At 44.9% G+C, this 26,513-nt stretch overlaps 1 protein-coding gene and 1 pseudogene across 2 annotated transcripts in view; both read left to right on the top strand.

Annotated features, from left to right (window-relative positions):
* Positions 1–26,513, top strand: part of LOC132211947 (histone-arginine methyltransferase CARM1-like) — a 233,885-nt gene that overhangs the window by 192,604 nt on the left and 14,768 nt on the right. For both annotated transcript variants that reach the window (XM_059656785.1, XM_059656786.1), the window contains exons 7-11: positions 1,056–1,146; positions 17,691–17,772; positions 19,106–19,191; positions 21,765–21,854; positions 24,630–24,767. In XM_059656785.1, coding sequence (XP_059512768.1) covers positions 1,056–1,146; positions 17,691–17,772; positions 19,106–19,191; positions 21,765–21,854; positions 24,630–24,767 — 487 coding nt within the window. The remainder of the gene's footprint in view (positions 1–1,055; positions 1,147–17,690; positions 17,773–19,105; positions 19,192–21,764; positions 21,855–24,629; positions 24,768–26,513) is intronic.
* LOC132212944 (U2 spliceosomal RNA) lies at positions 15,749–15,953 on the top strand (annotated as a pseudogene).

Here is a 26,513-nt window from a genome sequence, read left to right on the forward strand (position 1 = left end):
TTTAATAGACTTTGAGTTAAAGTATGAGGCCATTGACTATTGAAGGGCATTCCATCCCTGGATTTGTCCTTCTACTTATTAGCCCTGAGATTGTGGCTGAGACACTTAAATTTCCCTGTTCCTTATTTTTCCTCATTTATGAAATAGGCATAATAATAAAACCTACTTTATATTGTTATGAGGATTAAATGAATTAACACATAGAAAACCCAGAAAAAAAGTTCATGGCAAAGTTAACAAAATCAAGACATTTTAGGTATTATTATTAGTTTTGTGGCAGCATCTCCAATCTCTTAGGCAGTCCTCATTTTTGAAATAGGGTTAATAGTTCATCTGTCTTTCATGTGCAGTTTAATAAATGACAATTAAAAAAGGTCTCCCTAAAAATACAAGAATAATAATGCTGATCACCAAGTCTGCCTGCTCAGAAAGGTCTTATTTCAGACATGCTAGTCTAGGTGTTTGCTTGCCAGCCAAAGAATCTGCCTTTCTCCTGGTGACTATAGATGTCGGAACAAAATACAAGCATGGTTGTACCAGCATGGAGGATGGTGAGCGTGCATATAAGCAGAGATTTCAGTAGCACCTAAAAAGATAGTCAATATGATTATAGACGGACAAGTCTGAGAAGGGAAATAAAAATGTGATAGAATGATGAAATGTTTATTATTTTCAAAGCCAAGTTTCTTTTATAATGAATAAGAGAGAAAAATTAAATAAAGGAAGTGCCCAGAATTCAAAGCAGAAGACATACAGAAAAGAACAAAGACACTAGCTAGGAAGGCAAATATGCCAGGTTGAATGGATCACCTAGGACTGTACAAGCTTTTATCAGCACATAGCTTAGGGACTTGATTTGGTATTCTTTCTTATATCCCCTCTGATCTTCTGCCTAATTTTCTTATCTTTGCTTTGAGGTGAAATTGTATTTTAGCCTGTTGTGTAATAACTGAACTAGATGAAAGAATGGAGGTGGTCAAGAAGCAGGTAAGTGGACCGTTCAATCAGAAAGCAGTACGAGTCAACTTTTGGGGCTGTTGTTTTTTGCTCATTAGGAAAGATGTTCCCGACATTCAGTGACATCCACTTGGCCCCCTTTTCTGACGACCAGCTCTACATGGAACACTACTCCAGAGCCAACTTTTGGTAATGTTCTCTCTTTTCTTTCCTTTTCCTTTAGCAGTGGTTCTCAACCTTCCTAATGCCGCAACCCTTTAATACAGTTCCTCATGTTGTGGTGATCCCCAACCATAAAATTATTTTCGTTGCTACTCCATAACTGTAATTTTGCTACTGTTATGAATCGTAATGTAATTATATATGTTTTCCGATGGTCTTAGGCGACCCCTGTGAAAGGGTCGTTCGACCGCCAAAGGGGTCGCAACCCACAGGTTGAGAACCGCTGCTTTAGAATAAAATAGAGTTTCTGAAATGATTGGCATTTGGGGTCATATATTGGGACTGAGGGCTGTCCTCTGCACTGTAGAATGTTTAGCGGCATTTATGGTCTGTATCTACTAGATAACAATAGCATCTTCCTCCAGGGTGACAACCAAAATGTCTCCAGACATTGCCACGTGTCCCCTTGGGGGCAAAATCACTCCCCATTGAGAACAGAATAGACAAATCAGAGAACTGCTTAGTAATATCAAACACCCCAAAGGCTACCCATGAGGCTAATATGACATCTTCCCCCTGACTGCTGTAGCTCTCTTTCTACTTTTCAGCATCCATTTTGTTGGCTCAGGCCTATGGCTTCTTTTTTTTTTTTTAATATATTTTATTGATTTTTTTTTTTACAGAGAGGAAGGGAGAGGGATAGAGAGTTAGAAACATCGATGAGAGAGAAACATTGATCAGCTGCCTCCTGCACACCCCCTACTGGGGATATGCCCGCAACCAAGGTACATGCCCTTGACTGGAATCAAATCTGGGACCCTTCAGTCCACAGGCCGACGCTCTATCCACTGAGCCAAACCGGCCAGGGCAGGACTATGGCTTCTATTAGAACATGCCTTTGTCAGAGAACATATCAATCAGTATTCCTCATTGTAAATGGGTTGATTAAAAAATTTGTGGAGTTTTCCAAATTGGCTGTTGGCTTTTGTCAGTTCACTTCACCCTCTGAGACTTGGTTGTTTCATTGAAAAATGAAAACTAACACAAAATTCTTCCTGTTCTAAACCACCATTCTTTCTAGCATTCTTTTCTGAGAGCTGGTTTTTATAAAGAGTAAGAGGGGAGGATGATAATATTGGACCCATGGAGGGAGAAACAGAACAAATAGCATCCTAGCGGGAATGTTAGGTGGGTAGGAGGGAGCACAGGCATGTGCCGGCAGATGGATGAGGATGGATGCTACAATTTAAGCTTTGAGTTCTAGCTGAGGTAAGCAGAGCCCTCCAATAGAGATATCCAAAGTTCATTTCCCAGGTTTGCTCTTTATAATTCTTTCTTTTGGTGAAATGACAGCAAATAGGAAGTGCTTTGGTTTCCTGGGTTACAAATTCTGTGAGAAGTAGGGTCAGAGGGCTATACTTTTCCTTTTCCCCAATGCTTTCTTGCAAAATAGGCTTTCCTACCACAGACTCATAGCACTATGTGGCTTCTGCTCAATCTGTAATTCTGAAACGTCAAGCCAGAGACTTTCCATTGGGGGTAAAGAGCCTATTGGTATGTGGAGGGCAATGAAATGGGGGAGACCTTACTTATGATTATTGTTCTGGAAGGCCTACCCTAACTGTTTATATTTTAAATGTGTCCTCCTTATTCAATCTCCATTGAAGAGTTCAGAATTCAAATAAAAGAGTAGACGGGGAGGTTGATTGTCCAGGCATTCCTTGTGTGACCTCCCAACCATACCATCTGCAGGCAGCTTACTACCTTGAGACTATAAATGATAAGAGTGGACTGGCTAGGCTCCCCATAAGTATACAAACATGCTGCTACTTATTCCACCTAAAAAGAAAAAAAACTTTTTTTATATCTCACTTCCCCCGTCAGCCACCGATCACCCATTTAAGTCCCCTTGCAGCAAAATTTCTAAAAAGAGTCATCTCTACTCAGCCATCTCCAGCTGCTCCCTTCAGTTTTTCTCAAGACACTCTACCGAAACCACCCTCATCAAGGTCCCCAGTGCCCTGACCTCCACATAGCTAACGTCAGTGATCAGTTCTCACTTCTCGACTTATTCAACTTGCCAGCATTTGAGCAGAATTATTTATTTGTCCCACATTCTTTTGATTTTTCTCCCTGGTCACTTTCTCAACCTGTCCTCCTCTGGTTGGTACTTGTCTCCTTAACCCCTTGATGTTGGAGTGCCCCAGGATGAAGCCTTTGGACCTCTTCTCTGTCCACAGTTGTTATGCCCCTGGGGAGTTCACCCATTCCCCAAGTTCACATACCATCTATATACTGATGATTCCCAAGTGTATCTTTCTAGCTCAGACATGTCCGGGGAACTCCAAATTTTTCACAGCCAACTGCCTCCTGTGAATCTACCTTTGGAGAGACTTACCAGGTCTAAAACTCAACTTCTGATCTTCTCCACTCCCACACAAACCTGCTCAGCTCATAGTCTTTCTACCCCAATTGCTAAGAAGTTTATCTCCCAATCGCTGAGCCCCCAAACCTTAAAGGCCTCTCTTCTTGTACCCCAGAGGAAAACCATCAAGAAATTATGTTGGCACTGTTTTCAAAATATATCCAGAATCTGACTAATTCTCAATATGTTCGCTGTTCTCCCTTGATCCCAATACTATCATCTAATCTTGATTACTGCAATAGATTCTTAACCCATCTTTCCCAACATTTCCAAAACCTTCCAGTGGGTTCTCCCCAGCCTGGCTCTTCATTTCCTACCATATTCAGTCAGCTCCATCCACACTGGTTTCATGCTCATCCTTAGACATATCAGACATGCTCCCACTGAAGAGCCTTTGCATTTGCTGACCTTTCCATCTGGAATACTTTTCCCTCAATATTAATGGCTACTTCCCTCACCGCCATAAAGTCTTCATTAAATGCCACCTTCACAATAACCCCTACCCTGACCACCATATTTAAAATAGTGACCATACACATTTTCTGCTCTGTGTTTTTTCTGTAACAAGTATCACCTCCTAAATGACATATACTTTCTTTCTTTATCATTGTTTATTTTTGTATCCCTCCTGATAGACTGTCAGCAATTACAAGAGCCAGAATTCTATTGATTTCCACTGTCTCCCAAGCACCCAGAACAGTGCCTGCCACATGCTAGGCCTTCAATAAATATTTCTGAATGAGTAGAAATTTCAATAATCTCAAGCATCTACAGAAATAATTGCTATTAAGATTTTAGTTGATATCTTTTCAATTTTTTCTGTTCTTCTTTATAAAATAAGAATCATACCATTTTATAGCTTTTATTTTGTTTTTTCTTACTTTGACAATACCTTGTTGACATTTTCTCATTCTGTTATTCTTCTATATTCTACCAGAATATAGAACTTTATAGAATTTTATACTCTAAATTCTAAAAGTAACAACACTGAAGTAAGTTTCCTATTATAGAAATCTTGATGTACATTCTGATTATTTCCTTACAATAAATTGCTAGAAGCAGAATCACTGGACCAAAAGGTGTGAAGAAGGAACTTTAAAAATTGTTCTTATATATTGCCAAATTGCCCTGTGGAAAAGTTTTACCAATTAACACTTCCACCAGTGGAATATGAGAATGTCTGCTCAGTCTTGCCCATAAGGGATATGTTTTATTTTTTTAAATGCCAATTTGATTTGCAAAAAAAAAAGTGGTGGCCAGTTTATTTTTAATCTGTACTGCTTTGATAGCTGGTGCATTTGAATTATTTTATTTTTAGTCAATAAACACACAAAAATATTTTTAAAACCATATAGTTCTCAAAATTTACAGCCTTTGCTTTCTTTCTAATTTCCCTCCCTTTATAAAGCAGTTTCTGCATTAGACTACTAGCATGTGGATCTTCAGTTGCATTGCCCCAGGGAACAGGTGGTGAAAGCTTGCAAGGTTTCTGTTAGAAGAAGCAAAGAAGTGGAAATGCTGGCTGAGAGGAAGAAGGGGGATGAAAAAAGAAATGAGTTTGGGTGCATTCTGAGGGAGTCAGCTGAGAGACCTAGGAACAGCTCACAGGCTGAATAAGATCATCAGGTATAATGAGTTATTAGTCTTCACATGACTCTCTCCTACCGATAGCTCTTGACACCGTTGGCTCTTCACATCTGGAGCCTAAACATGGTTGTCCTTCTTTACTGGCCCCAACTGCTCAGTCTCCTCCCCATCATGGTCCAAATCTTCAACACTGGATTGACTCCAGGTTCATTCTTCATTGTCTTCCTCGTTCTGTCCGTACTCACTTCCTTACTGATCTCATTCAGTCTCCTGACCGTCAATATTGTCTTTAGGCTGACAACTCCCATGGTTAGAACTCCAGCCCAGATCTCTCCCTGGAACCATAGACTTCGGATGTTAACAAGTCTACTGAGATGTCTGTCAGGTATCTTAAATTTTACATGTCCAAAAGCAAGCTGCTGCTCTTCACCGCCACCCCCTTAGTACGTTTATTGCAGTTACCGAACAGAAAGCATAGGCAAACTGGCAGTAGTTAAAAGCTGGATGAATCAGACTCTAGAACCAGACTGAACTGTGCTTAACCCTGGGTTCTATCAATTACTAACTGTAAAACCTTAGCCAGGTTAGTTCAGTCTTTCTGAAACACAATTTCTTTGTTTATAAATTAAAGATCACAGTATTACCTCCCTGGGGGTGGGGGAGTTTCAGTTTCAGGGCAGTGCGAGGGGTCTGCCAGACGCTGCATGTATCTCTCCCAATTGTAGATTCAGGGACTGTGGAAATAAACAAGGGTGGGTATGAGCCCCTTGGATACCCCGTGCAATGGACTTGGTTCAAATCTTCATTTACTACCTGTCCTCCATAAGCCCTCATCTACTAGAGGCATCCTAAACTCCCTAGTATCAATATCAGTTCACCCTTGTTATCTAACATTCTTTTAAAAATTGAGATATTTGCCTGACTCGTGTGCCTCAGTTGGTTGAGCACATGCCCCGGTTGCAGCTCGATCCCAAGTAGGGAACATGCAGAAGACAGCCGATCAATGTTTCTCATCAATGTTTCTATCTCTCCCTCTCCCTTCCTCTCTCTGAAATCAATAAAAACATATTTTTTAAAATTGAGATATTCTCCTTTCACCCACATAGTTGCTTCGTCCCAGAAGCCCAGGTCCTCTGGAGAAGGATTGGGGAATATTTACCAAAACTGCTTGTGGTGCTTCAGGGGCCTGGGTCTCCACTTCAGTCATGGACCAGTGGTCTCTGGACCCATAAACCAGATCTGGAAATTAGTTCTGCCAATTAAGTGAGGGGCCCACTCTTTGTATTGTGACAGCTGATGCCATCAGCTCACCAGCTAGCAAGTTTGTTGTTATCGTTCTTGTTGTTCTGCAAATTGAGTACCATCCTAGTGACTGTTCATCTCTTTCACCTCTCTGGTAACACTAGGACCTATCAGCATCCACCACAGATCCCTGTGGGTCAAGGTATTGCCACTCTAGCCTTGCTGTCTAACACAGTATTATGTCATTTTTGCCTATGACAGTCAATTACTGCTTTATTGCTTCTGACATTTTTAAAATTCCATCCACATTGTGCTCATTGAGAGCATAATTTAATGGCAACATCATCTATTATTATTGATCTACTGAGGAGAGCCACCGTAAGCATCTCAAAAATGCCACTGCTCTACTAAGTTACTCCAGGTTACCTCATAAAAGGAAGGTTTTCTGGGCTCTGCCTGAGAACAGTCACGTAGAATGTTCTTAGATCTTCTATAGTAAATTCATCTATGATTGCCACCTCTCTGAGCCTTCTGACCCTTTCCTCAATACTATGCTACAGAAGTTCTGGAATCTCTGTCTCATTAACTGCAGACCTCATGATGACCAAGCTTCAAAGCGACTTCCCAGCAGACCATGAGGACTAGTCTCTTGCTAGAGCATTGAATCCGTGGAGTGCCCCTTGTCAGTAAATTGTACCCTCGCCTGACTTATATTCTACCCTAGTTCAACACCTTTAAAAATTCATTTCCATACATATTTTCCTGGTTCTTAGCAGAAAATATTAACCAGCTTCTGCAGTTCCTTAGGTGTGAAAGTTATCTCCTCCTAGAATAGGAATCATACTTACTGCTTAGACAGTGCTGGAGTTATCAGCCGGACAGCAGTGAGTAACCATGAGCATGGAGGCAGTGGGCAGTAGTGAGGCAGATCCTGAGGGGAATAAAATTATTTTGCAAGGCACAAGCTTCAGGATAAGTTGTGCAGTCTTCAGGCAAAGGGAAGCTATTCTCTGCTGTGAACAGGTATAAGAATTCTGCTTCTACTGGCCTGAAGTAGTGATGGGAGTTGGGAAGGTGTTTTCAGGATTCTCTGCATTGTCCACTCAGCTATCCCAACCCCAGATCTCAGAGCCCTACTCTTTCCCTGTCAGGGCTCCAATATTATACATAAGACAGTCAAAGTTGCCCGTCCAATCTCCTTCACAGCTCTTCTGCTCTTACTCTTTTACTACCTCCTTTGGGGGTGGGGAGATGGGCAATTCTAATTTGAGGAATTGTCCAATTTTGTACCTGAGTTTTGGCACAGCAGGTCTGGGAGCACCGAGGAGATAGGAATTCCTTTAAATTCTGCTAAGAAAATCCTCCTGGTTTCACAGTGTGTCTTAAGTTGGGAGTTGGCTGCCCTGAGAATATAATTTTCTTTTTTGCAATGCTTCCAATGCTGTTAACAGAGACTTTCCTGCTCCTCACTCCATATAATTATTATCACCCCAGAACCTCAAGCACACAGTCACCATATAGCCCAATGCTTCACCTTCTACTTTTACTGCATCCTAATTAACCACCAGTGGGATCATTAGTAATTGCGATGAAACTACATGCCAAGAGTTATCACTCCCTGCTAGCAGTGAGGATTCTCTTGTCATCACATTGGTGAGTAATTCCATCTTGAGGGTCTACATTCTAGGGTCACACTTTATATTGATTGTCTTTGCTTGGGGTCTCCAGAAATCCCAGTCTTAGACACAGCTTATAAGGTACCACTATATTAAAAAATATAATCTCAGTGAAACAAGAATGAGGAGAAACAAGAGTGAGGCAGGCAAGGAGGGAAATAATACACAAGTACATTACTGAGCTGAACACTGTGTGGTATCAAACATCAAGAGATTGTGCTTGATCCATTGACTGAACCACATCTCAGGACAGTTTATACCAGGGTGGGAGAGAAGCACAGGTATCCATTGGCTCTTATATCCCCATTGGTCAGATGTTCATCCTTCCACATTAACTACATTCTGGATTGTCCATGCATGGGCACCAGATGGGTCTCGAGGCATCTCATGATCCAGAGTCAGCAGGGATGCCTGGGGGCAGGAGGGGAGAGACACATGGTGCAGGCCTGAGAGGAAGCACTGTTGGGTTGTGCTCAGGTGGGGTCAGATGAGCCCCTACCTCAACATAGCAGGAGCAGAACACATGACTGATGATTCCAGAGACAGGTGAGACTGAGCAAATCTGACACTTAAAAGGTGATACACCACTGCAGGAACCAAAGGAAAGGAGCCATTTCCCTTTTCAGAGTGTTATGAATGGATGATATGCATCCCTCATGCTCGACAAGAGCAGATCCAATTGAATGATGTCAGGGATAGATACCCTTTGCGGATGGCCTGCAGTCTGTTCTTTACAGAGATCAGAAGTCCATGTGTGCAAAGGACAAGGGAAGATGAACGCAACAGGATTCTGCCACAGGCAATAAGAGCTCCCATTTTGCACCATCCCACTCCAAATATACTAAACTAGAGGCCTGTTGCACGAAGGGATTCATGCAGTAGGCCTTCCCTTCCCTTGGCTGCTGGCACCGTTTTTCCTCTGGCACTTGGGACCCAGGCCTTTGCTCTGGCTGGGCTCCAGCCAGAGCCCCCCCTTCCCCCAGCTGTCAGGCTTCGCTGTTCCGCTGATCCCAGGACCCTGAGGCCTTGCAGCTCCGCCCATCCCGGGGCCATGAGGCCTCCAGCTCCGCTGATCCTGGGGCTGTGAGGCCTGCAGCTCCGCTGATCCCAGGGCTGTGAGGCCTCGTGGCTCCGCTGATCCCAGGGCCCTGAGGCCTCGCAGCTCCGCCCATCCCAGGGCCATGAGCCCTCCAGCTCCGCTGATCCTGGGGCTGTGAGGCCTGCAGCTCCGCTGATCCCAGGGCTGTGAGGCCTGCAGCTCCGCTGATCCCAGGGCTGTGAGGCCTCACTGCTCGGCAGGTTTCGGGTACGTTTGGCTTCGCTCTACCACTTGGAGCCTAGTATGCAAATTAACCGCCATCTTTGTTGGCGGTTAATTTGCATATCACCCTGATTAGCCAATGGGAAGCATAGCGAAGGTACGATTAATTACCCTTTTTGTCTTTTATTAGATAGGTCTAGAGGCCCGGTGCACAAAAATTTGTGCACTCAGTGGGGAGGGGGGCGTCCCTCAGCCCGGCCTGTGCCCTCTCGCAGTCTGGGACCCCTCGGGAGATAACGACCTGCTGGCTTAGGCCTGCTCCCGGGTGGCAGAGGGCAGGCCCAATCCCTAGGTGCAGCCCCTGGTCGGGCTCAGAGCAGGGCCAATTGGGGAGTTGGGGCACTGCCCCCTGTCATGCACAGAGCAGGGCAGATTGGGAGGTTGCGATGCCACCCTCAGTCACGCTCAGGGTAGGGCCGATTTGGGGGTTGGGGCACCGCCCCCTGTCACACTCAAGGCAGGGTCGATGGGGAGGTTGTGGCGCCACCCCCTATCACACACAGAGCAGGGTCAATCAGAGGGTTGGGGCGCTGCCCCCTGTCAAGCATAGAGCAGGGCCGATCAGGGGGTTGGGGAGCTCCCCCCTGTCACGCACAGAGCAGGGCCGATCAGGGGGTTGGGGAGCTCCCCCCTGTCACGCACAGAGCAGGGCGGATCAGGTGGTTGGGGCGCCGCCCTCTATCAGCCACAGAGCAGGGCTGATAAGGGGGTTGGGGCGCCGCCACTGTCACACTCAGGGCAGGGCTGATGGGGAGGTTATGGCTCTACCCCATCACACACAGAGCTGGGCCCGTTGGGTGAGGGGGTTGGGGCGCCGCACCCTGTCACACACAGAGCCACAGGGCGATCAGGAGGTTGGGGAGCTCCCCCCTATCAGGCACAGAGCAGGGCTGATCAGGGCGTTGGGGCACCTTCCCCTGTCAGGAACAGAGCAGGGTGGATAGGGAGGTTGTGGCCCCGCCCCTGTCACACACAGAGCCGCAGGGTGATCAGGGGGTTTGGGCGCTGCCCCCTGTCATGCTGATCCCGGTGCCGGGAGACCTCGCGGCTCTGCTGATCCCGGTGCTGGGAAGCATATTACCCTTTTACTATATAGAATAGAGGCCTTGTGCATGAGTGGGGGCTGGCTGGTTTGCCCTGAAGGGTGTCCCGGATCAGGGTGGGGGTCCGCACTGGGGTGCCTGGCCAACCTGGATGAGGGGATGATGGCTGTTTGCAGCTGGTCACACACCCTTCAGGGTGGGGGTCCCCACTGGGGTGCCTGGCCAGTCTGAGTGAGGGGGTGAGGGCTGTTTTCAGGCTGGGACTGAAGCTCCCAACTGCTCCTTTTTTTCTTTTCTTTTTTTTTTATTCTGAGCCAGCTTTAGCTCTGAGGCTCCAGCTCTTAGGCCTCCGCTCCTGAAAGCAGGTGTCTGGTTTGTTTAGGTTCTACAATCGAAACTCTGTATCAACTCCAGGTCTGAGATCCCAGCTAGCTGAAAGCTGGTTTCTGGGGTTTTGTTTAGCCTCTATTTTTGTAACTATGTTTCAAACTGCCAGCTCAGAGGCCTGCAGCGGCAGGCAGGGAACGTTGGAGTCCTCCGTCACTGAAGCAAGCAAGCCTCATGTTCAGTTTAAGCTGCCTGGCTGCCGGCCACCACCTTGGCTGGCAGTTAATTTGCATATTGCCCTGATTAGCCAATGGGAAGGGTAGCGGTCGGACGCCAATTACCATGTTTCTCTTTTTGCCGGGAGCCGGTCCATGCTTGCTGTTTCAAGGGACCTGGCATATATGGTATACTGTTCTTAATATGTTTGCTCACCTTCTTGGCACTATGTGTTTTAACCAAGGTCACCTCTCTGAGAAAGGTTGTTTTCCCCAGGTAGGGATTTTCCCCTGAAGTTAGGGAGGGAATAAAACCCCTCAACTAAGTGCCAGGCGGGTAATTAATCACTTTAACTACGAACAATCATGCTTAAGCTACATAATCTTTACTCCCTGGAATGGAGATAAGAAACGCCCTAACCTTTGTAATAGAGATTGATAGGATTGAATCAACTGGTATAAATACAAATGTAACAAGACAGAAAGAGACAGAACTAAGAAGACAGAACCAAAAGAGACAGAACCTAGGCACAGAACCTACACAGAACGTTCTCTAGAGACAGAAGAACTTCGCTGGAGAGAACATGGCAAAAGATCCTGGACTGAACCTGACTACAGAAATTGGCAAGAGACCCTGACTAGAACCTGGTGACTGAACCTGGCTGGAGAACCTGGACAGAACCTGGCTGGAGAACCTAGCGAGGGAACATGGCCACAGAACCTGGCTGGAGATCCGAAGCAGAACCTCTCTGGAGATCCAGACCAGAACTTGGCTGGAGATCCTGGCTGGAGATCCTGGCTAGGCTGCTGATCAACTGAACACTGTCTCCATGTCATTCCTTCTTCGCCGACTCCGTCCACACCTTTGGGGACCCCTGGACCTGCTGGGGTTGGACCCCGGCATCTTTTATTAGATAGGATGTCTTGCTGACCATGGTACTACTGAGAAACAGTCAATCCAGTCAGCTCAATGAACAATCTGCTAAATTCAACTGTGAAGATAATGGATAGTTTGTTCCTAGGCTGATTTTGCTCCCAAACTGAAATTCCTACTAAAGGTTCTTTGGGCAGAGGTAGAGTTTTAGGCCTTCTGGTCTGTCCCAATAATATATTTGGCCCTGATAGTCACTGGTTCATAGAAATGTTATGTGGGCCAAATGAGAACATTTCAAATCACTGTGTGATAAAACCAGATTTTTGTTGGAAGCTAAGCATAAGCACAAAGTATCACAGAGAAGGAACTTTTGCAGGAATACTGAGACCAGTACAATCATGTTTGGATTTCCATAGGCCACTGTCCTTGTTTTGTTATTTTTCAATGATTTTTGGAACCATATTTCCTTTCAAGTACCCAATATTTTATATATGTGTGTGTGTGTGTGTGTGTGTGTGTGTGTGTGTGTGTGTGTGTATTTATATTTATATTTCTTTGGCTTCTCTATTCATATCTGCAGCTCTTGAACTTATCTGGCTTTTGCTTATAGAATAAGCCTTGATTTTTACATTCATCTTTTTTTTGTAACTTGTGTCAAATTCATAGCTCTTCCATAATACTCTGCCACGGAACCCACACACATCCAGACCTGTGTCATCAAGGATGTAATATTTCAGTTTCTGGACCTTCTGACATCAGAGCTGACCATTTTCAGACAGAATCACCAATCCAGCAGACATCCTCTTTACCATGCCCTGGCCTGGTTCTAATGGCTAAACCAATCTAGTTCCTTATGCACAGAATTAGGCAAAGCTATTTATTATGTTCATAGCACTTGTACAGGGAGACTCTTATTAATTGTTCTCTTTCTTCTTTTGGTTTTAAGAAACAAAAAAACCCAATGAAAAATTACAAGAAAAAGTATATTTCTGATGAATTTATCTGAAAACCCAAGAGTAGATTCAGCTTCTCAAGTACAAGTGGGTTGTGCTCAGGTGTGGTCAGATGAGCCCCTCCCTCCAGCTCTCTCTCTCAGCCCCACTCAGTTCTTGGATAGGCATTTTCCTCATGGAAGCAACGTGGTTTCCAGCAAATCTAGATTTAGAGACTCATATCTCCATGTCTACTTCTCCTTTGTAACAGTAGGAGCAAATATCTTAGACTTGACTGTCTTTGAGTCGGATGTTTAACTCTGGATCCGTTGCCAAGGCCAGGGAGATAAGATGCTCTGATTGGCTGAGACTGAGCCACATGCCAACCTTCAGAGGGCAGAGTCAAGACCATCCAAACCACAAGAACAGAGAGCAGGGAAGAGGTATCTCCCAGAAGATCTGTTGTCATTAACAGAAGGAGAGCAGCCATTTGCTGGTAGAACAAACAAAAGATGTCCACCACCCACAGTTGTCTTGACACTCTTCCTTCTGACACAGGCTTCCAATTCCTGTGCAAACCAGTAATGACACAGCTTTCTGTCACTTCTTACAGAAGAGCCACAGTCTGAAGTTTGGATTCTTTTAAGGCCTGTGCACCCATTTCCCTCTCTCCTTTGTACTAAAAAACATATTTTACAAATACAAAATGTATATAAATATAGCACATGTAAAATATAAGCTGCATTATTTTGATGGGGTTTAAATCAGTAAAACCAGACACAAAATGAGTTGAGCATCTTTACACGATGGTATATCTACATTCTGCTGATGCATAAAATTGTCAGAAACAGCCAAGCTTTAGTCCTGCCATATGTAAGGGATGTATAAGAAGTTGAATAAAGATGCAATTTGTTCCTAGACAGCCATCATTCTCCTATCAGCGTTCCCACCAGGCCATTCCAAACACCCTCTTATGCTGCATTCTCAGCACCCTATGTGACATAGGTGACATTCTTGGATCCTTGCTTCTGGTTTCTAGTTCTTAGGGTAATATGTGACTTCCATTGGTTGGCTTCCCTTGGTTGTTAATTTCAATAAAGCATAGTACATTAAGATACCCAAAAGTTGTTTAATTGTCCAACAGCAGAATGGGGTTTCCCTTCCCTCTTGTCTCCTTTCTTCCTTCACTATATTTTCTTAATGTTTTTGGTCTTTTTAAATGAAGGAAGCTTTTGATGTGGATTGAGTGATTTTTTTTTGTTAGAGTGAAGAAGCAAAGATTTTATTAAAGTAAAATATCTGAGTTATGCTATGAGAGAGTGTGTTCATATGAGCAAGAGAAAGGAATGCTCGCATTGGAGAAGCTCTCTTCTATTGAATCTGGAGACCAGTGCCAACTAATGCAAGAGAGCCCGAGACTGTACCACCCTCCTTCTAAGACAGATCCAGACACTGGTGGGGAGGGGACAAAAGACCAAGGTGAACGAGAGGAGCGACTACAAGAACAAGAGAGGCTGGAGAAGGGAGGTTCTCCTGGCTGCTTCCCTGAGCTAGGCTCAGCGTAGAGAATGTGGAGAAGTTAAGGTGATGGTAAATGGCTTGCCCCTTTCTCTGTATTGTGGGTACGTTTAGGCATAAATAACAGTAAGATGGTTTTCCCTTTGGACTGTAGTTGTAGGAGGTTCCCAATGCTGCATGTATTATGGAGAAGCGGGGGGTGAGGGGTGGGGTGGGGTTGGGGGGTGAGTACACTTGGAATTTAGAAGACAGGACAAAAAACCACACACATAGATTCTGTCTTATGTGCTTCTAAAGGGATCATAAGTTAAGTCGGAAAATAAAGCCCACATATGATGGAAATGATCCCCAGCTTCTAAGTCAACAGATTCATTTCCTAATCCATCCCCCGACCATGTATCGTAGGAGACCCAGAGAGATGCCAGCTCCCATCTGCTTTAATCATTTTATGATGCATTTCAGGAGATTTGAGATTTCTAAGAATTAGAAATAAAGTCCAGCCAGAAAAATTTTAAAACCCAGGCAGTGGGCTCTGTGCCCACAACTCTCCGTCTGCCCAAGGAATGGTGCCCATTTGCACCACACTGATCATGGCTACTGGGCTTTAATTGGCACTGAACACACAAAGCAAATGGCACAGAGAGCTGTGGTTGTATGCGAAGAACAGAGAGCCGTTCTCAACCTCAGCCACTGCCAGGCAGGGGCTGTCTTTGCTCTTGGGGATTTCTCTTTCACCTACTTGGCGAGAATTCTAGACCAGCTAACTTAGTAGTGTTCAACCCTGATTGCACATTAGAATCACCTCCTGAATTTGGAAAGAAATAAGTGCTAGGGCTGTACCCCAGATCAAATCAATCACAAATGTGTATTTGGGGGGGGGGGAGGGCATGTAGTCCCGGGCTCAGCACTTTTAAAAAGCTTTCAGGGGATTCTAGAGGAAGGACAAGGTGGAGTCCTTCTGGGCTCTCTGGGAAATTGTCTGTCTGCCTCTCTGACTCTGTCTGAACCTTCCATCTTTCTCTTGTTACTCTCTCTCTCTTCCCCTCCCTCCTTTTCCCTCTCTCTCTACCCTCCTCCTCCTTCCCTCCAATAAAAACTTTTGTGACAATGACTTATTTCCCCATGAACACATCCATCTCCTTCTCAATCTGAAAAGATTGTTTAAACATACAGTATTGTGTTTCCCAAGCATTTTCTAGAACTATAGGAGATTGTTTTCAAGATGTGTGTTTGTAGAATGATACGCAGCACTGTTCTTCTCCTTTACCTGTAGGCCAGCCTGGCTCTCTCCCCTGGTGGAAGGAAAAGATTAAGAAACAAGTCACGAACCTGAAGAAGCTTGGAGGAATGATTTTCCATTTCTCCATTATCCTTATTGGCACTTGTGCTCACACATAGGGCCATTTAGGACACCAGTTTCTCCATTCATTCATTATATAAATATATAGATTTATATGTAGATATTTTCAATCGCTTCTCGGCCTTTTGGCTAAGATCAAGTGTATATGTAGATATTTTCAGTCCTACCGGTATGTGAGGTCCCATGCTGAGTGCTAAATATACACTGATGAAAAAGAAAATATTTCTGTTTTTTAAGTAGGTGAAACTTGAATATTTCATTGTCACACAAGGTTTTATATTTTTACATTATGGAAATATTTCATCTAATTCATAGATTGAATAGGAATTAACAGGGTAAAAAATGGAAAGGGTCATTCTAGGTAGAAGGAAAACAAGCAAAGGCTCAGAGATGAGAAACAGGACAAGTTCTTCAGGATCTGTAAGGAGCTCAGTGGGGCTTGCATTGCACTTGGAGGTTGAGGACTGGCAGTTGAGTTAACACTATGATGCTTCCCTGCGTCTCTTGGGAGCATCAGAGACTTTGCCTCCTGTTGTCGAGCCTTCCTTTGGCTGTGCCTTCCATCAAAATCTAATTGCACCACAGATTTTAATGTTTATTCTGTGCTTTGTTTTGTTTTTTTCTCTCTCTCTTCCCTCCATATTGGCAGGTGGAATTGGGGGGAATGGAGATGGATAAATTAAATTCCCATCTGATTGACAGGCTATATAACACACACCCTTAGTAAACCTCTTTTTAATCTCAGGATAAAAGCCCTCACTCTTTAGTAGTGAGGTCCCAAGCCTTCCTAGAGTTGGACCTGGGAATTTGAATTTTTAACAAGCTCCTCCAAGCAATCCTGTGGTACAGATTGGGAACCATTGCCCTAGTCCCCAGCGCTGAAGTGAAGTTCAGAGAATGACAGCCGACATTTAGACAGCAGTGACAAAATGCCAAGCGAAATAAGCCAGTCACAGAAAGATAAGTATCACATGATCTCACTCATGTGGAATCTAATGAACAAAATAAACCCAGAGACATAGAAGCATGGAACAGACTGAGACCTCAGAGGGAAGGTGGGGAAGGATGGGTGGGATAGAGAGTAATTTCAACTATAAAGATTTTTTTTAAAATGCCAAGCACTGCTCAAGGGCTTTCCTTGTATTAACTCATTTAATCCTACTGTAACCCTACAAAGTGAGCTTTGCATTATTTTTATTTTTAGAGATAAGAAAACTGATAGATTTCATGTGACTTGCCCAGGGCACACAGCCAGTCATCTGCAGAGTTTGAACAAAGCTAGTCTTAATCCAGATACTGGATCTCCTCCCTAAATAACAAAGACCTTTAGGCAACATGACACAGAGCCCTGGCTGTGCTGCAGGTACCAGTGGTTGCTGGTGACTGTGTACAGCTGGGGCACTGAAGGAGAAAGCAGGATTTGTAGCACTTGCCAGGTGTCATTGACCACAGAATTGAGAAGTGTGCACAATGGACTGTGACAATCCAGCCGTCACTCACTGTGACTGCCTGTGTCTGCCACGACAGCAAAGGCCGTCGTGAAGATGCAGGCCAGTGACTACGGAAGGACAGAAAAGGAAAATCCATTTCCCAAAACAGCAGGAGTGTCCAGAGGCTTTGCAGATCTAAAGTCGTGCTCTGGGTTGGACTAATGAGAGGGCCCAGAAATTGTATTTTGGGACTTGGATAGAGTGTCATACAGCAGGCATGAGATCAAGGATGGGGCATGAGGTCAAGGATGGGAGCCCAAAGGCCTTCCTCCCCCCACCCCACCCCCCATATCCTTCTCATTGTTCTCCCCACAAGAAATTCCCTTTACCTCAGCTACACCCGCCCTTCTCTCTTGCCCAGCACAGGTCAAGTGCAGGTTTTAGAGAACATTTTCTGCTCTGCTGCTGCCTACTGACCAGTTGCCCTTCACATGGCCTCATTCTTGCTCCAGAGCTAACTTAGATGACCTGTGAGGAGCTTGAACACCACAGCTATGCTGGGCTTGGGGACTCAGGGGAGGGATGGGATGAGATACATGGTGATTCTTTATGCTATTTCAGGTACCAGCAGTGCTTCTATGGGGTCAACCTGTCCAGTCTCCGGGCTGCTGCAGTGGATGAATACTTCAGACAGCCAATCGTTGTAAGTGTTTCCTCTTTACAGGCTTCCTCCCGTGTGTTTATCTGTTGATTCATTCATTCATTCACGCACTCGTGAGCCTGCATACACTGTGCTGCCAGGCTGGGTGCTAAGCCATCACAGAAGAGCATATGTTTTCAAGTCTTCCAGCGCTGATCTCCCAGTCAATTAAGAAAATTCTCAGAGAATGGAACTGTTGAAAGCAAAGCGATTTGAGGGCTGCCTTTCAATAAGTGACTCCTAATTTTCTTTCTGCTCAGACGCATCCCCTGCACACACCCAGCCTTCCCACTTCTTCAATAATTCACATCCTCCCATTGATTCCAGTGGTCCAAGGCGAAATTGAAGAGGAAGTGTTGTAAATAAATAGCTTAGAAGAGGAGCTTTGCTGGCAAAAAGATTGGGGTTTCAGTTGTGGCTCCCTCTAGCCATGTAACCTTGGGCAACTTGACGTTTGCGTTGTCTGAAACTCTTCCAGTTGTAAGTGGAAGGAAACCCAACTCAAATGGCTTAAACCAGTGGTTCTCAACCTTCCTAAGGCCGTGATCCTTTAATACAGTTCCTCATGCTGTGGTGACCCCCAACCATAAAATTATTTTCGTTGCTACTTCATAACTGTAATTTTGCTACTGTTATGAATCATAATGTAAATATCTGACATGCAGGATGTATTTTCAGGGGTCGCGACCCACAGGTTGAGAACCGCTGGCTTCAGCTGAAATGGAATCACAGGCCCTCAAGAAATGCAAAGCCTGGAGATAGAGCTTGCTTCAGGGACCTGCTGCAGACGTTCGGACAGTGCCCCAGGCTCTGGTTCTTCTATCCTCGTCACATATCCCCATTTCCTCTGATGTAACTCTGTTCCTAGGCAGGAGCCCCCTTCATGGCAGGAAGGTGTTGCGGAAGCTCCAGGCTCAGATTCTTAAAACTCTGAGTCCCAAAGAAGAGCCTGCCTTTTCCTAATAACTTGGACAAAAGCCCCAGAATTAGTTCCGATAAAGCCTGATTGTCCAGTGAACTTAGTTACTGTGCAGCTTCTTGGAATGTGGAGCAGAGGTCAATTCTGGATGGTCAAGAACCACCACATGCCTGCTCCAGAGAATTTGTGAAGATTGATATAGCCTAGTAAAGCACAAAATGCTTAGGGCTGGGCGTATAGTAACCACTAAACAAATGTTAGCTTGTATTAGTAATATTATTCTCATTAAGTTCATGCCTTCTAAAGCCTAACCCTTACTGACTTAAAATTCCAGGAGGAAAGCTAGACTGCAGCCAGTCTTGCTTGAATTCAGTCTGTCCTGACAGAAAGATAACAGCTTTGTGTTTTTTTCCCCAGGACACATTTGACATTAGGATTTTGATGGCTCGATCAGTCAAGTACACAGTGAACTTTATGGATGCAAAAGAGGCAGATCTCCACAGGTTTGTACCAATCAGAGACGCTCCAGATTTAAATCTCCTCTCAAGCTTCCCCATCCCCCAAACTGCAGTGCAGAGATTTGCTGCTCACACAGGGAAGAGATTTGAGGTATGAGTCACACGCGGGAATAATACATTAGCACTAGTTTCCCTTATTGCAAAATAAGGGTAAGGATTGTTCTAAGAATTGAATGAGAAAAATTAAACAGTATATCTCTACTTGTATAACCAGACACTATTCCGAGCCCTTAACATATGACTCATTTAATCCTCACAGCAGCACCATGCAAATGGTACTATTGTTATGTCCATTTTACCAATGATAAATATGAGGCAGAGTGGAACAATCAATTGCATAAGGTCACAGAATGAATAAATGTCATGAGAGCTAGAACTTGAACCATTCAGAGTCTAGGCTTTTTAACAATTCTCCCAGGTCAGTGCCCATAAGAATGACAAGAAGAGCTACAATCTGAGGAGTGCTTACTACATGGTAGGTACTGTGCTAAATATTTTACAGGCACTGGCTCATTTTCAAAGAAGGCACTCAATCAGTGCTACTGTTTGCCCTCCTTCCCTCCACTTAAAGAGACTCTGCACTGAAGACTCATTTCTCAGATGGTGATATGAATCCTCTTGGGTGACCTTTCACTAGTATTTTGTTCTTTCCTTCCCAAAAAGATCAATATTTATGTGTTTCTTTTCTGGGTAAGAAATTTAAGACCCAGCGAGATTATAATTTGCTTGGACCCATGAGGAATCAAGGGTCAGACTCTGGAAAATGCAGCTGGCTGACTCAAACCATTGCCTACCTTGAGATCACAGTGGACAAAAGGTGTCAGTCAGGATAGGCCAAAACATGCTGCAGTAACAAAAAAGAATCTTTAGTGGCTTGTAATATCCCAGGTGTCTTTCTCCCCTACACTGTTTATCCATCATGCACCAGCTTCAGCTCTGCACACCCCTCAGTCACTCCTCAGTCAGGCTGGTGTGGCAGCTTGTGTCTGCAACGATGCCAGTCCTTGAGGAAAAAGGAGGAGTGTAGCAAAATATGCACTGGCAATAAAAGTTTGTGCCTGGAAACAACACAGTGCACTTCTGTTCACATTTAATTGGTCAACATAAATCACGTGGCGGTGCCTGAACTCAAGAGAGTGGATAAATGCAACCCTACTGTATGCTTGGAGCAAGAGAACTGGCGTTTGGGAACAACTGAAATAACTCCCGCAGGGCCAGACCTGAGCTCCAGGGAGGTTTTTGAAAACTCTGAGATGTCATCTATCCATTTGGGCATTGATTCAACAAACGTTTATTGAGATCCTACTGCGTGCCAGGCACTGCGCTGGTGCATGCCCAGGTAGGAGCTCATGATCCATTTAGAGCAGCGGTTCTCAACCTGTGGGTTGCGACCCCTTTGGCGATCGAAGGACCCTTTCACAGGGGTCGCCTAAGACCATCCTGCATATCAGATATTTACATTACTATTCATAACAGTAGCAACATTACAGTTATGAAGTAGCAACGAAAATAATTTTATGGTTGGGTCACAACATGAGGGACTGTATTTAAAGGGCCAGAAGGTTGAGAACCCCTGATGTAGAGGAATGCCAAAAATGGGAGGAAATAATTGTAATACGATACCAACAAATTCAATGTGACAAGCACAGTGGAAATCTCCAGGAATGCGCTGACACTGCAGGTGGAGGAAGTTAGGCCTTTGGGGCAGCATACCTGCAAATAATGTACAGCCCTCTTTGAAAGTTCCTAGAGCACTCACTAAAATAAGTCTCCTTGGAGGAATACAGCCCAGGCGATGGACCCGTAATATTGCTGTTTAATAGTGAAACGCTTTAAAGTTTGCAAAACACTCTCATATGCATTGTTTTCCTCATTTGACATTCACAAGAACCTTGTGAGGAAAGTAGGAGATTTTGTTACCCTTCAACAAATGAAAAAACCGCGGTTCAGAGAATTGAAGTGACTTTGGAAGGTCCCACGGTAAAGCAGGTCCAGCATCTGGATATTGTTGTATCATTTCCAATCTTCTTTCCATTCCCACTTATTCTGCGTTTGGCATAAACCGTGGCCACTTCTGCTGTAGCCTGGTGGGAAGGTAAATTGCCTCCCTGAAAAGTAAATGAACTATGGCAATGACCTTTGGAGCTTGCAATCCACTTCATTTTTCAGAGGCCTGAGCAGCCTTTCCGTTTGAACAGCTGCGCAGGGGGACTGCCACAGCCCATGTTTTGGCTTCTTGAAGGATGATTGTCACCTGTGTCCTGGGTCGTCCCCCTCTTCAGTAGTCAAACGCGGCTCCGGGTGCTGCACTCGCCCAGCGGCGCTCTGGGTCGTTGCAGCACAGTGGTGTGGTCCTCGCAGAATTTTGTCAAGAGCAACAATCTCAAATGTGCAGCGTCACCCCAGCATTAATCACACCGAGAGAATCTTGTTGCCAAAGCCAAAGCTCTTAAGAGAGAAGGAAAATATTCTGCAAGTGGTCCCACTCATCTCACAAGAGTATCCAGGATGCCTGTCGACAAGAAAATGTTTCTTCTTTCTCTTTTGTTTCCTTGCAGAGTAGAAATCCCCTTTGTGTTTCAGATGACACAGTCTGGCCTCATCCACGGCCTGGCGTTCTGGTTTGACGTGGCCTTTGTCGGATCTCTGTAGGTATCACCCCCTTTCGTCACCTCCTCTCTCCCATGCTGTCCTCCACTGTTTCTAATCATACCTTTAAAATGTTTTAAAACTAATTTCAACTGCAACAATACTGGTTTTTCCGCATTCCCAGAAGATAAGCATTGATGTTAGTGTTACTTTCAGATTTTAGGATGAACTGAAAATAAGACGGTTTTCCATAGTGTCATATCGACTCTGGCTCAAAGAAAGGAGTGAGACAGGGTCTGGGCTTTATCTACCCTCCTGCTTTTTTCCAGAATAGACGTGGAGGGGCAACTATCCCACCTGACGGCAGAATCTCTTGTGTCTGGGGTAATACCTGGTGTCATTCTTTCTCCCCTTCACAGCCTTTGCTTTCACAAGTCTAGGATCCCTTTTTAATGACCAGGCAGGCTGGTCGTGCTGATGCTAATTGCAACATTAGGTAACTTCTCCATCCTGCACTCACTCCTTTCTCCCTACTGCAAAGGGTTGGAAGTTTCAGGGCTTTAAAAGAGGATAAAAACCACCTACAAATTGACTGTTAGGGCTTGGGGCTCCTTGTAAAGGCGTCGCCACTCCCACACCCCACATCTTTGCTCTCCTGACTTCCCAGCCCTCTTCCTGGGCTTGCTCCAGTGCTCCAGCCAGCAAAGAGATTTGCTTTGAGTCACATGACCAGACAAAAGGGAACCCTTCACAGTGCCCCCTCCTTTACCCCTTATCACACCATCCGGGCTTGTCTTTGCACCTGCTGAAAAAGAAGGGCCCAGGAATCTGTGATAAAGTTTAGGGTTCGGGGAGAAGGGGGTCCCTGGAAGCCTTGCCTGGGCTGGCAGAGAGAAAGAAAATGAGGTGCAAGTCATTCCTACACCACATAAGCATGTCCATTCAAAGATTCCATACATTTTTCCCTAAGACTTTCCCCCAGTAAATATCCCAAGTAAATGAATCTTATCCTGAGAAGATAATGGCGATAAGCTTTAAGTGGCCTGCTCCCAGCGGGAAATTTCTTTGAAGTTAAAAGCGTTATCTTTAACAGCTATAGAACATTTGCATTCTACTTTGTAACGTAGCTAAATACATTTTGGTATAAAAGCGGTTTATACTACTTAGTAACTTATATAAAACTAGGGGCCCGGTGCACGAAATTCGTGCACTGGGTGTGTGTGTGGGGGGGGAGTGTCCCTCAGCCCAGCCTGCCCCCTCTCACATATTGGGAGCCCTCAGGCGTCGACCCCCATCACCCTCCAATCGCAGGATCGGCCCCTTGCCCAGGCCTGACGCCTCTGGCCTAGGCGTCGGGCCCGGGCAGCGGGGACCCACAGCTGCAGTGGCCCCACGATCGTGGGCTTCGCTTTAGGCCCAGGCAAGGGACCCCTAGCTCCCGGGACTGCCAGCTTCGACCATGTCCAGCTCCCATCGCTGGCTCCACCCCTACTTCCTGCTATCACTGGCCAGGGCGGAAAAGGCACCTGATTCTCTGATCATGGCTGGGGGCTTCTTCCTGCTTTCCCTTTCGCCTCCCTGCATTGTGCCTACATATGCAAATTAACCGCCATCTTGTTGACAGTTAACTGCCAATCTTAGTTGGCAGTTAATTTGCATATAGCCCTGATTAGCCAATGAAAAGGGTATCGTCGTACGCCAATTACCATTTTTCTCTTTTATTAGTGTTGATTTGTCCCCCAAATCTTTAAGTCAAAATATACACTGAAAATTTACCGCACGCTTAACATGCACATACTCCCTATAAGCCAACATCACTGCCAGCTCCACGGCAAGTGGCTGCGGTGCTCAGAGCACAGCAAGATGTTCTCACGTCTTCATCTGAAATGAAGAACCTCAATTTAAATACTACTTCGTGTGTGTGTGCGCATGCGCGCGCGCGCGCACACACACACACACACACACACACACAGGATATCTAAGCCGGAAGGGAGGTAGAGGTCATGCACTCCAGTAGTTTTCCCTTTTTGGATTTTTACTAATTTTTAGAGAGAGACAGACAGACAAACAGACATTGATGTGAAAGAGAAACATCGATTGGCTGCCTCCTGAATGCCCCCTGCCAGAGATCGAGCCCTCAACCCAACCTGGGCATGTACGCTTACAGGGGACTTTTGGTGCACAGGATAATGCCCAACTAACCGAGCCATATTGGCTAGGGCTCCAGTACTTTCTTGCTTCCAGAATCTTCATCAGGACCCCTGAACAAGTTGGCATGAGTCATTAAGAGCCCAGACTCCAAACTTCTTAAATCAGTTCCCAATTTAACTCTGTTACTTTTTGGGTTTCTCATGAACTTAGATTCAGAAATATGTCAATGGATGGGAAGCCTGGCTCTCCACTTGCCCTCTGTGTGACGTTAGGCAAGTCCTTTAACCTCTCCGGGCTTACCCATAGGGTTGTTGTGTAGATTTAATGGGCTAATATACATAAAGCTCCTGGGACAGTACACACAGCACATAATAACTGCTCAATAAATTGAGCTATCATTATCTTAAAAGCGTTCCATAAGTCAAAAACAATGAAAATTATCTATCAACCTAAGTCCCCAATCCAATCCTATATAATAAAAGAGTAGTGTGCAAATTGTCCCCTCAACCGGAGTTCTTCTGGGAGTTCAACCAGGGGACAGGCTGGCCGGGGGTAAGGGAGGGAGGCCCTGGCCGGCAGCCACTAGGGACCCTACCAGTGCACGAATTTCATGCACTGGGCCTCTAATCCATTAATATAGGCCTGGAAGATAATTGGCGTTCAACTCTTTTCTTGCCCTACAGGGTAACAGTTTGGCTGTCCACAGCCCCAACCGAGCCTCTGACCCACTGGTACCAGGTGCGGTGCCTTCTTCAGACTCCTCTCTTTGCCAAGGAAGGGGAAACCCTCTCAGGGAGAGTGCTGTTCGTAGCCAATAAACGGTAAGCAGGAAAGTACAGACCGGATCCCACCGCTGCTTGTGGGTGGGAGCAGGAAAAAGCTGGCAGGCCCCTGAGACTCCAGCACTGAGAAATAGCAACTTTCCAAAGGCCTGGCTGAATGTCACAGGGTACCCTCTGCCTCAAAACTGGCAGGGCAGATGTCAACTGCACTGCGTGTGGCAAAGAAGAGGAGCTTCGGGTAACCAAGGGCCATGTTCTCCACCTGCACGTGGAGGAAAGAAGGAAATCCACCAACTCATGGGAACTCTTGCCAAAGGCTTGAATTACCAAGTGCCTTAAATCCCACGTCAGCTTCCTGGCCTCACTTACACCTGTCCAGCCACTCAGCCCAAATTTAGTGCAACAAAACCAATCGGCATTGCAGGAGCAGTGTATGGTGTATCAGGCAGGACTGGCTGCTTCCTGCTGGTCATGGATTTCACAAGGTCTCTGCAGTAATTACTTGGATTTATCTCATTTTTAATATACTCTGTTTTCTTTTTGCCTTGTTGGAGCTTCTCCTGGGTGCATTAGAGGAGAGAGGAGTAGCAGACTGGGTCGAGGACTCTCAGGATATTAAGGGTACTCAGAGGTCATCTCATTCAACTGTCTTCCCTCCCTACCAACCCCCCTTCCTTGGCCCTGTGCTTGAGCAGTCCAGGAGCAGAGAACTCACCACCTCCCGAATCAACCCTTCCACTTTTAAAAGTCTTTATTTATTTATTAAAAAAATATTTTTTTATTGATTTCAGAGAAGAAGGGAGAGGGGGAGAGAGATAGAAACATAAATAGTAAGAGAAAACCATTGATCAGCTGCCTCCTGCATGCCCCACACTGGGGATGGAGCCTGCAAGCCTGGCAAGTACCTGGACCGGGAATCGAACTGTGACCTCCTCGTTCATAGGTTAATGCTCAACTACTGAGCCATACTGATGAGGCTCTTTATTTCTTTAATTACAAAAACCTAACATGCTCATATGTGAATTCAAAACCACAAAAGTGTCTCCAGCCCCCCTATGCTCCCACCATTTGCCCCACTCTCCAGATGTGACCCATTGTCTGTTTCCTTGGAGGTGGCTTACTGTGCGTGTGCCAACAAGTAACTCCTTGTGGGTTGGTTGTTGTTGTTTTATAAGGAGATTGCACTAGCAATCTGAAACTTAAGATTTCCCTTAGTACTAAGTCCTGAATTTGTACAGATAGATTTGCTTTGTTCTTTTAATAGATGCATAATAGTCTGGGGCATGGATATACCAGAATGTTATTCTTCAATCCATGATTGATATTTAGCTTGCTTTCTTTGCTATTATGAAAAAGTTTGCACTAAATATTCTTGAACATATAGCTTGCCCGTGAATATTTCTAAATGAGATGCCTAGAAATGAAAACGCTGGATTAACAAGTACGTACTTGTTACAGTCTGGCAAATTCTACCAGTTGCCGCTCACACCGGCAATGGCTAAGCCTGCTCATTTCTCCACATGTTTCCCTAGACTGAATGTTGTCATTCTCTATGGTTTTTGCTAATCTAATAGCCCCAAAAATAATTTTTTAAGTTGCATCTGGTTGTTTTGGTTTGCATTTATTGATAAGGTTAGGTAACTTTTCATACAGTCTTAGGCTATTGCTGTCTTAAACTTTAGATATCTCTAATTATTACAAAACTATTATTACTGTTGATCCTATATCTTACTTCCTATAAATTCTACTAATTGATCTTACTTATGTCTCTGAATTTTTAGAAAA

Source organism: Myotis daubentonii, chromosome 11, assembly GCF_963259705.1.
Source record: "Myotis daubentonii chromosome 11, mMyoDau2.1, whole genome shotgun sequence".
Lineage (NCBI taxonomy): Eukaryota > Metazoa > Chordata > Mammalia > Chiroptera > Vespertilionidae > Myotis > Myotis daubentonii.